The sequence below is a fragment of the Carassius auratus genome, chromosome 37 (genome assembly GCF_003368295.1).
Source record: "Carassius auratus strain Wakin chromosome 37, ASM336829v1, whole genome shotgun sequence".
NCBI lineage: Eukaryota > Metazoa > Chordata > Actinopteri > Cypriniformes > Cyprinidae > Carassius > Carassius auratus.
The window spans coordinates 9516837-9527589 of record NC_039279.1 but is presented as its reverse complement, the minus strand read 5'-3'; the positions used below and the strand labels follow the sequence as shown (position 1 = coordinate 9527589).

The 10753-nt window shown below is 36.3% G+C and overlaps 1 protein-coding gene, 1 long non-coding RNA gene and 1 pseudogene across 2 annotated transcripts; 1 reads left to right on the top strand and 2 right to left on the bottom strand.

Annotated features, from left to right (window-relative positions):
- Positions 1 to 2438: 2438 nt before the first annotated feature.
- On the bottom strand, positions 2439 to 3154 carry LOC113056541 (uncharacterized). Its single transcript, XR_003277704.1, has 2 exons — positions 3063 to 3154; positions 2439 to 2908 (listed from the first exon to the last, which is right to left on the bottom strand). It is a non-coding gene; the product is annotated as an uncharacterized LOC113056541 (long non-coding RNA).
- A 2652-nt stretch (positions 3155 to 5806) lies between these two features.
- On the bottom strand, positions 5807 to 7619 carry LOC113056496 (ankyrin repeat and SOCS box protein 3-like). The gene is made up of 5 exons (XM_026223285.1): positions 7451 to 7619; positions 7135 to 7325; positions 6489 to 6682; positions 6125 to 6394; positions 5807 to 5960 (listed from the first exon to the last, which is right to left on the bottom strand). Exons 1-5 carry the CDS (start codon positions 7515 to 7517, stop codon positions 5807 to 5809), a joined length of 876 nt encoding a protein of 291 aa, XP_026079070.1. The 5' UTR covers positions 7518 to 7619.
- Positions 7620 to 8479: 860 nt separating this feature from the next.
- Positions 8480 to 10451, top strand: LOC113056495 (putative glutathione-specific gamma-glutamylcyclotransferase 2; annotated as a pseudogene).
- Positions 10452 to 10753: the final 302 nt, after the last annotated feature.

Here is a 10753-nt window from a genome sequence, read left to right as displayed (position 1 = left end):
ATAATCATAGATTTTTGATGAATTTATTTTAAGATATAATTTACCTGTAATGTTTTTTTGTTGTTTTTTTTTTGTTTGTATATGCAAATCCATGTGTTTGTTTGTATATTTTGGTCTTATGTCATTGTATAAAATTAATATGTTGCCTGTTCATGTATAAACATATGTTCTGCAAAAAAAAAGAAAGAAAAAAAGCAACATTTTGATTAAAATATATATATATATATATATATATATATATATATATATATATATATATATATATATATGTGTGTGTGTGTGTGTGTGTGTTTTGTTTTTAATGAAATTGTTTTAATGAATTGTTCACAATAACATGATTAAAGATGCATTTAGAAAACATTTCATTTCATGTCGACTTTACAGTAACTTATGAAAAGAAGTACAGGAAATTAAAACGTTTGTGTAGATGGTAATAAATACTAAAGTGGTGATTAATTTTCTCTGGTTTGAAGAGGCTTAGAAGGTTCTATTCCACATGCTTCTATTGCGTGATTAATTAAAGACTTCACAGTCCCTGACTTATGGCCTTGACACTTGTGATCATCTCAAATCGCACTGCTTCCTAAATGGACACAATATATAGTACCATGGACAAGGTTGCCAGCATGTGTAATAAATAAGTAAAACCTGTGCAGATTAGGAATGGGGGAAACTCATACTCCGATGTTTTGATATGATAAAGCATGTTAATTTCCTCTTGTGAGTAGTAATACTTTTTGTACAGCCAAAAAAAAAAAAAAAAAAAAAAAAAAAAAAAAAAACTAAAAGACTTTGCCTCCCAAGAGTACATTCTTTCTCTAGATGCTATTTTTTGTTCAAATCTCAAAGGCTTGCAGTTAAAGTTTATGAGGGATTGAAAATGGATAATTAGCATTTAAATGATCTAACACTTGTCTTTTTTTTCATCAAGGCTGTCACTGTAACCTTCTGTGATGCGCTTTCATCAGATAGCAATTATGTTCATCTGGCTGGGGAGCTGGCACGGTCTGTGACTGAGTTAAGTCTTCTGGTCTGGAGGCTGCTAAGGGGTCATTACTCATGGACTCACAGGTTGTTGAGAATAAGCTCGATAAGAAACGACCAACTGTTCAAGCGCTGAGATCACACATGAGGTTAAAACCCATTCTTTGCCTGAGGAGCCAGAGCAGAGGCGTATCATTTCAGCAGGGTCACTGCAGGTGTCGACCGACTGTGGACAATCCCAGCAAACAAAGCACGTCAAGTGTGAACGTTCGCCCGTTTGCCTGTTTAATTATTCAGGGAACTCATTAAGAAGAGTGGCCTGCTTTTAATATAAAAGTTAATTAAAATTGTTATTTCCCAGTCTTTGATAAGGCTGATGTAGTCATGCAAAGACAATAACACACACTCGCACAAAATAGATAAACATGAACGGCTGGATGGAGAGAATAGGACCGTGGAGGATAATTCTGCAGCCGGAGTCTCTCTCTCTCTATCTCTCTTTACCTTATAGTGAAGTAATCTCCTCCATCTTCTCTTTTCCTGGGCTCTGTACCTCACTGATTAACACAATGTCAAAGTGATTGACTGCAGTCATTATTTAAACGGACGTTACCTCACCGGGAAGGTTCAGATTTCTCCCAATCAGCAACTTCTTCACACGAGCAGCGACTGTTTCACACCTGGAACACCCATGTGATGAAAGAACCAATCCACACCAATTATTTCTGCTAATCTGCTCCTGTAAGTGAGGACGACGCAGAATACACAACAGAGCAGTGTCTTAAAGGTATTGTTCACCTATAAATGAAAAGTCTGTCATCATCTAGGCCTACTTTCTTTCTATTCTTCCGTAGAAGACAAAAAGAGATGTTTTGCTGAATGTTCAAGAGGCTTTTTTCCATAATGAAAGCAAGCAGTGTCTAAATACTGTCGAGCAACATGAACAAACATGCATTGTACATAGTCCACATGACTCTTATAAACTATATTCTAAAGGTCTACCTTTTGTGTTTTCAACTTTTTGAAAACACAAAAGGTTTATTTACAGTGAAAGCATTTTTTTTTTAATTATTATTAAACTTGTTTAGTTAGATCAAATAAGACATAAGGTTGCATAGGACTGAAACAGGTGAGTAAATAACAATATTTACAATTCTTCATGAACTATTCCTTTAGCAAAGCACTTCCAATCGCTGAAAACACCTCTCCTCACCAACAGCAAGTCTTAGATCAACACTGCAGTTCTCTTCTTCTGTTCCCTGAAACAAATGTCCAAATGAAATGGCCCATTTCCTCTGTCCAGATTACTCCTGACAAAACAAACACACCGACACAAACACAAGCGAACGAATACATAATGACCTGTTTGTGAAGTGGCAAAGAGTAAAATCAATGAGATGAGACATGTAGGACCTGGAAGATAAAACAACAAATTGACTTGGAAAAACACATTAATCTCATGTTCAGTGAAAGCAAACAGAAGCCCATCACCCTTGTTTATTTCCTTGGTGTGTGTTAGCACTGGGTAACAGAGTGCACAAATGCAATAAGTTCCAGAACTCTTCCATCAAAAAGGCAAGAATCATCTAATCATACTGAGGAAAATAAATCATCCATACACAACCAAAGCTGAACGATTCCCAAGAGATGTAGTAATATGCAGAAGCAAAGCAGCCTTAATGCTTTTGTCCTTGTATAACTGTATACAGTATTAGCACATGTATGCGTTGTAGGAGATGTTCTAGAAGGTCTAGGAGAAAAAAAAAAAAAACTCTTGTGGCAATGTTTTAGCAGATATTTCCCATCAGCAGGTCGCCAGGCAACTGTGTCCTCATAATTCAGGTCCATGGTGAGAATAGCACAATGAGGCAATAATCACAGCTCTGTTTCCTAGCTGGATCTGACACTGAGACAAACTAAATCCCTGCACAGAAGAAATATGAAAAAAAAGAACTCATTCACACAGATAAAAACATATCAGCTTACTGAAAAAAAGCAACATTTAATGTACTAATACCACAGTCAACTACAGTTGTGCAACTAACACTAAGAGAAGCTGAAAAGCTTGTGAGACGTACCATGCGATTAAATAAAGAGACAGGCACTAGACAGGCAATCCACTGTGGTGATCTTCCCCACAGCTCAAAGCCTCCAAATCCTGAGCCACTCTGGAATCAACTAAATTCACAGAATGAAGGGTGGTGGCTGTTCAACAATTCAGGCTTATAGCTGTAAACAGGTGGACTGGCTTAGTGCTGCACGTCACACTGGCTTTTTATAGAACGTGCACCACATTTCAGGACTGGTACATTTTAGATTATGCTGCATCAATTATGTAAGTGCTCTATTCTAGACATCATTCCTCTGTGCTGCCATCAAGTTTTAATTAGGGGAGACAAATCAAAGAGGTTATTTGAGACTGGGTTTTTAACATAAAAAAAAAATCACTGTAAACATCAGAAGGTACACGTAAAAAAAACAAACGTATCTATATTGGAAATGTGTTCAAACACACACACATAGATTCTAGCACACGCATACTGTGTGTTCTAGCAAATGTGAAAGATCAACATGAAGTCAGTCAGTCCTTTGGCTGAATTTCAAAAGCCTGATTGCTAATCAAAGGCGAACTGTCGGACCTGAGCTTACCTGCAGCACAAGAAAAGCTTAATGCACATGATTACTGATGCCTTGCCTTTCCAGAGTCTCCCACAGAGAGGTGGCCTGATTGTCTAGAACAAGGCGCAGAGTTGCTGAGACACAGCCTCTGGTTTGCTCTGAATTCAAAATATCAGGGAGGCAAGCAGAAATGGCTCTCCTCTTTCACATAGACAGGCTGCTAGGTACTGTAGGTAGGGCTGGCGGTGATGCTGTCAGTTATCCGTGTTCTCCCCCTGCTGTTTGCACATGGTATACAGTATTCCAAAAGAAAAGGCTTGGAAACAAGGAACACCTTGATGTTATATAACATGATTTTTGTAACACAATTATGCAAGCACCAGTTGGTCTTTCCATAGCTGAGGTTAAAGAGGTGTTAAAAACAATTAACCAGGAGATGTACTGTAGATTTATTTATTTATTTTTAATACTGCAACATTGAGTCTGTGTGAATTAGAAACAGATCAACTGTCTATTCATAAAGGTACGAATCGATTCACAAAGCAGCAAGAGGTTGAGAGCATCACGCAGCAGAGATACTGATTAAGAGGCTTTTGAAGGTGTGCTATGCATATTCCTAATAGGTAACATAAAATGTTAAATACATAGTGTGACCAGAGGAAGATAGTAGCATTTCTGAACGAGTGTGGCTGCGTTGGCAATTAAGATTCGAGGAGAGTATGCGTCTTTGAGGCAGAGTGACCTTGGAGGCAGACAGAGAGGAGAGCCGCTGAGAGAGAAAAGATAACGAAGCAGACCAAAGACACGGAGCAGAGGTGAATTTCAACACCAACTCGGTATGAAGGCCAGCTGTGGAAAAGGGGAACTGAACAGTGAAGATAAATTGGTGGAATTCTCCATTTGTCCTCCCACATTTTCTAGATACCAAGGTGATGAAAAGAGTCCCGAGTCCAGCGTCATTGAGCAGTCATTAAAATTGTATTAACATTATATACAAAATACTGCAGCGGAACAAGTTGAGATAACTTAATTAGCCACACATAACTGTCAGGCCGCTGTGTAAGCAAGCCTGGGACCTCGCTGAACTGAAGGTAGTCCTGAAGCAGTGTGGGGATGGGAAGCTGTTTGATAAAGGAGGTCTTAGACAGAGCATTGCTGCCCACCACTGCCAGTCTGCACAGATGGGTGAGAGCAGGGACTGATTCTACGACCAAAAGCAAAAGGTTATTAAGCTGCGGCCACTTACCACATCAGATGATACAGCACCAGAATGCAGTAGGACAACAGTTATTTAATCAAAAATATTTTAATTACTTGCATTCAGTAGGGACACACTGAATTGATCAAAGGTGACAGTAAAGACTTTCACATTGTTACAAAAGATTTCCATTTCAAATAAAGGCTGTTCTTTTGAATGCTCTATTAATATAGAATCATGAAAAAATTTCATATCATGGTTTCCACCAAAACTATGTTAACTGATAAGCAAATTATTATTATTTTTTTTCTGAAACTGAAGACAATAACAGGAATAAATTACATTAAATTAAAATAAGTTATAATATTTCATAGTTTCTGACCATATAAATGCAGCTTTATACATATATAAAATATATTTGGAATACCATTAAATATCTATCAAATATTCATAAATTATCTGGGGAACAAAACATTTCAATCAGCCATATATTTTTAAATAGATTAAAATGAAAATAATCATGGAAGAATTATGCATTTCATTTTTCATTTATATGCATCTATTAAAAATACATAGTATTAAACTGCATAAATATTTTAATTTAGTTTATTGAAACAATTTAAAATGACTCCAAAAAAAATAAAAATAATTACCTTGTCAACTATGATGCAGAAACTCTTAGGAAAACTTTAAAAAGTGTAATGAAATGATTCACTGTGTTACTCTTTTGGAAACTTAATGGACAAAAAAGGTGTAATAAAATCATTCATTCTGTTGCTTAATTTCATATTACCAACAAAATGATTGCAAATAGAATGCAAATATTTGATTAATGCAACATGCTGAAGGATTAACTGAAAAACACCTGAAGTCGTGACACCTACACATATACACACACACATACATACATACATACACACATATATATATATATATATATATATATATATATATATATATATATATATATATATATATATATATATATATATATATATATATGATTTAAAGTGTACAAGCCATACTGAAATGCTTCTGTGATGTCCAGGTGCCATCTGCTTGACGGTGAGAGAGAATCTGAAGCATTGATGAGGGCAAAGTCTTCCAATTAATGAACTCCAGAAAGAAATTAAGCACTCCGTTCTGGGCTTCTTCAAGCCTGCACCCAATTAGAGCATAACAGACAGAAGTGAAGAGCTTAGCGCAGTAGTTTTTAACTGACGTTAATAAAGCACAATCGTTTATTAAACAGCACGCATGGTGAATCCAATCTTAATTAAAATAAAAACCTGTGTGGCACAACAACCACAATGTGTTGCTTACATTTTGAGTTGGAGGAGCAGCATGGGGTCCATTCCCGCTTTGAGCAGAAGGGGAAGCCAGAAAGAGGTGCTCTGCATCTCAGCAAGGGCTCTACGGGCCAGTTCTTCGAGTCGTTCACCTTGAGGGAGGCCAGCGTGCTCTAGAATCAAGCGCAGGTGCTCTGGTACTTGGTCCTGTAATGCAAAGGCATAAATGCCCATGCTCACATACGCCCCTGCTGCCAAGAGCATCAAAGTGACTTCACGAATCTGGTGACACTCGCTGTTCAAACTGAGAGACAAACAGGAAAAAGTTTAATGTCATACTGTCCAACGGATTGTGTTTAAAATAAAAAGCGAGACACAAGTGTACATCTATGTCATACTTCCAAGAGCTGCACCACAGAGCCATGTCCAAAGGGCAGCTGTAGCCAAACTGTCGACAGCTCTGGGCGTCTGGACTGAAGCCTTTCTTTAGCAAGGCCCTCAGGCTGTCCGCTTGCCCGCTAAGTACTGCCAAATAAACTGGACTGACCTTTCCCTCGCCCCGATCACATTCTCGCTTCGTTACCGGAATCAGCTTCTCTAAAACACTATAGAGAATGACAAGAGATGAGCAGCCAGATTAATGCAGTTGAGCAAATATTATTTCATAAAGGCCAAAGTAACATCTTTGTTTAAAAAGTACTAAAGGTTAGCTTTCAAATGCGTGTATAGTGTTGATAACCATTTGACTAGTCTCAGCCTCAGACGTCATGCCCATGGACCGTTTAATGTTCACTTTAACGTTCCGCATGGAAACAAAGATGACGTGCTGCCAAACCCCCTCACGAAAGAAAAACTGTGACAATGAGTGCTTGTCTGGATCAACTAAACACTGGGTTTTCTAAAGGATGTTTGATGTGATGGTCAAACGGCCTCATGGGAAGGCCTTGGCCAAAGAAAGATGCCATGAATTCCAGACATTCAGCTGTCAGTCTGAAGGTCTGGCTACGCAAGACTACCATTTGACAGACCCAGTACATCACTGACCGAGTTGCCATTCCTAAGCCGACTGAACTGGGCCGCAGCATGGATGGGTAGCTGCCAGCAGTCCTCATTGCAGTACAGGTTGGGATCAGCTCCATGAGCCAGCAAAAGCTCCACAGACTGTACGTGGCCCTCCTGAGCAGCAATCAGCAGCGGCGTGGCCAGATCGTTTGCTTGGCAGTTCACATTCGCCCCTGTGGCAATGACAAACTCTGCTTAGGCGACCAAACTCTTAAATAGATTTTTTTCTTCATTACTAAATCAAGACTAGATCTGATTTTAGCTCGCATAGTGTTATTTATTAAAGAAATGTTCTCACCGGCATTTGCAAGAATCTTCAAGCATTGGTGATGTCCATACAAATAATGATGTGATCCCATAGTCATCAACAGCCTCCAGAGAGCACATGTTCACCAGGTACCTCACAATCTCAGTATGGTCCTGGAAATAGTTTTACAGGCATTTATTTAATCAGTTCTTTGATTAAAGACTTTAGTAATCTGCCTTAGATGTAGGATTTAAAAACCTGATTTAATTAGAAACAAAGCTAAATGGCCCAGAGCTTTCTTTTTTTTTTAATTCAATTAAACATTTAGTATAAAATTTATTGAAAGAGGTATACATTTAAAAGTAGTCATGACGTTCAACAGAATTATTTGATTGTTGTCATGCAGTTCTTCCTGATAAAAAACTAACTGATAAGCATTTACACTTAAAAGTGAGTGAGCTGCAGAATGTATTGTTTGTGCAAATTTCTGTTTCCAAAACATAAAGATGCTAAAGAGGTTCTATTAATATAGTGGCCTATCTTAAAAAGAATTTAACAAATGAACGTGAACTAGTTCGTTTTTAGATATGTGGAAAAACAAAGAACTATGAACATGAACTAGTTCATTATCATCTGTGTGAACTGAACTTTGAGCTAGTTCTTTTTAAGTATGAACTGGCACAACACTGCACACGGGCCCTAAAAACCCCGTCCATTGTTTTGTGGAGTAAATTTATTTATGTGTTCAGACACTGGCCCGAGCTGTCAGCAGGAAGCATGTGGGTTTTAGGTTATGGATCTTTGATTTGGAAAGTTGACTTTCCATACGAGGAGTGGGTTTCGTCAAAGGTTTCAGTCGCAGATTCTGGCAGGGAAGCACGGATCATCGAGGGGTGCCTGGAAAGGTATGGACAGGTTATTCTTTATCAAAGTCATACGAGTTTATGAACAGCAGGTGTCCAGTCGTAGTGACCTTTCAGGATGACACCGCACTTTACACACTACCATTAACACTTTTACTTCTTATTGATTCTATTTCACCCGGGCCGAGTGGTGACATTAATAGAGGACCCTGAGGTAATGACTGTCAGTCTGTTAAATACTGCTTACAATGCCGATATATGGCGCATTACATTACACTAATTTAGATATTTCTGATAAACTATTATTTAATACATTTGTAATAACATTGCATGAAATTAATATAAATTATAATTATAACACAAAAAAACAATATATTATTTTATAATATTAAAACAATATTTAAAATAAACTTTTACTTATACAACCTTGAATGAAATGTAGCTAGTTTTAAAAATCACATTTCTGTATCCAACCTTAAAATTGTGATTATGCAGTGTTTTTTTTTGTGTCTAATTATTTTTTTTATAATTCACAATAAGTTTTTCCTTTTTTAAAATAAATTATCATCTAATATAATTAACCTCACATACAATTTAAATAGTTTTAAACGCATGAAATTTCTGTATCCTGCCTTATAATGGTGGTGCAGTATTTTTTATACAATGAGCCTATTTATCTTTTAATTCACTTAAAAGTTCATACATTTTTTAATAAACTGTTATTTAACAGTTAACCTAGCATGAACTTTAGCAATTTAAAAAAACAACACAAAAATGTCTGTATATCCCACCTTAAAGGTGAACAATTACACTATTAATAATCTTTTAATCCACTTTAATATTTTTAATTGTATTAAAAAAATTTATTAATAATTTGTATACAATATTTATTAATTTAATTTTTTATATGCTTTTTTAAAAATAAATTGTAAAGTTCAACATAAGAGTGAACTCTTTGCTTTTTCACTGACCGGTTATTTTATAATATATATATTTAAAGTTTCAGACCCTGTTTTGTACAGTATTAATGGGAAATGCCATATATTATATTTGTGATGTGTCTTTTAATAATACCATATGAGATTTACTTGCATTAATTCAATATATTTTTGAGGGTAGAGAAATGAGAGTAATCCAAAAAAGGTTCTAGCACTCTCTATTTCCTGCAGGGCTGTGTGTGGGGCGTTGCTCATAAGTTGCCATCAGGTCAAGAAAAGGAAGTGAAAGAGTATCTGGACTACAGAGAGAAAGGCGGTTATGGGGTTATCAAGGCACCAACCGATGCAGGACACATTGCTCTACATCGGCTCCTGTGACAACCCAAATTACCTTGGCCCAGCACCTTTGGAAAAAAATCGCTCAGCAGATTGTGAAGTGTGTAGGCCCCAGTGGCAAGAATACAGACTACATCTTAGAGCTCGCCGATGCCATCAGGCAACTAATACCTGAAGACTTAGATGATCACCTGTTCTCTTTAGAGCACCTTGTGAAGAAGCTGCAGGAGGAGGAAGAGATGGAGTGATCTGATAAAGCCTGCGCTGTCCTTAATCTTCTGAAAAACTCAGGAATTGTCCTTTTTTCCCCTCATATATAGATTATGATATCTAAAGTATGCTAAAAGGGATTACTTGATAAAACGTTGGATAAGCAGTACTTAAACTACTGTTCTAAGAGGTAACCTCTTGACAATGTTTTAATCTACACTTGATTTTACAAAGTGACATTTAACATTTGTCTCGCGTTAAACCTTGGGATACAAATCAAGAACTTAAATAGATTTCAGTATATTGCACATAATGTATGTCATTACGTCCACGAAAATGTAAATGAACAGACGGTTTCATTTTCAGAGGCTGGTTTATTTTATACGGGATACTTGAATATGTTACTAAGCCTTTTTTTTTTTTTTTATTCCTTATCCTAATCTTAAAATTAGCCATGAATCTCATGAACATAACGTGTTTAAGTCACCAATTTTCCCTCCAGAAAAAATAATAATTTGAATAAATCCAAATGAAACATCTTCTTGGAACCATAAATAATTATTTTGCATTGTATAACATTTGAATGACATTGAACTGTTTTCCAACCAAATTCACACTAACATTGTACCTTGCATTTCCTATTACAGAAAATCATATCTTTTTTTACTTTAATGTGGTCATTTTTTAATTATGAAAAATTATTTTAGTTATGATTATAATATCCATGTAAAAAAAAAACTTTATCCATTTCCTTTATCTATCTATCTATCTATCTATCTATCTATCTATCTATCTGGGATTTGTGAGATTCAACCAAGCAAAGTGTTGAGTTTATACATTAACATTCATAATTTATCAACTAATGTTAAAAAAATATCCGAATTGTTACAACTCAATTCTAGCACAAATGTGTTGTTGTATTGTCCTGTGTGTACAAGATCTTCACAGAGTTCATCACTGTTACTACAGAAGGTAATAATAACGATGATGGCATATTTATTGTGAGG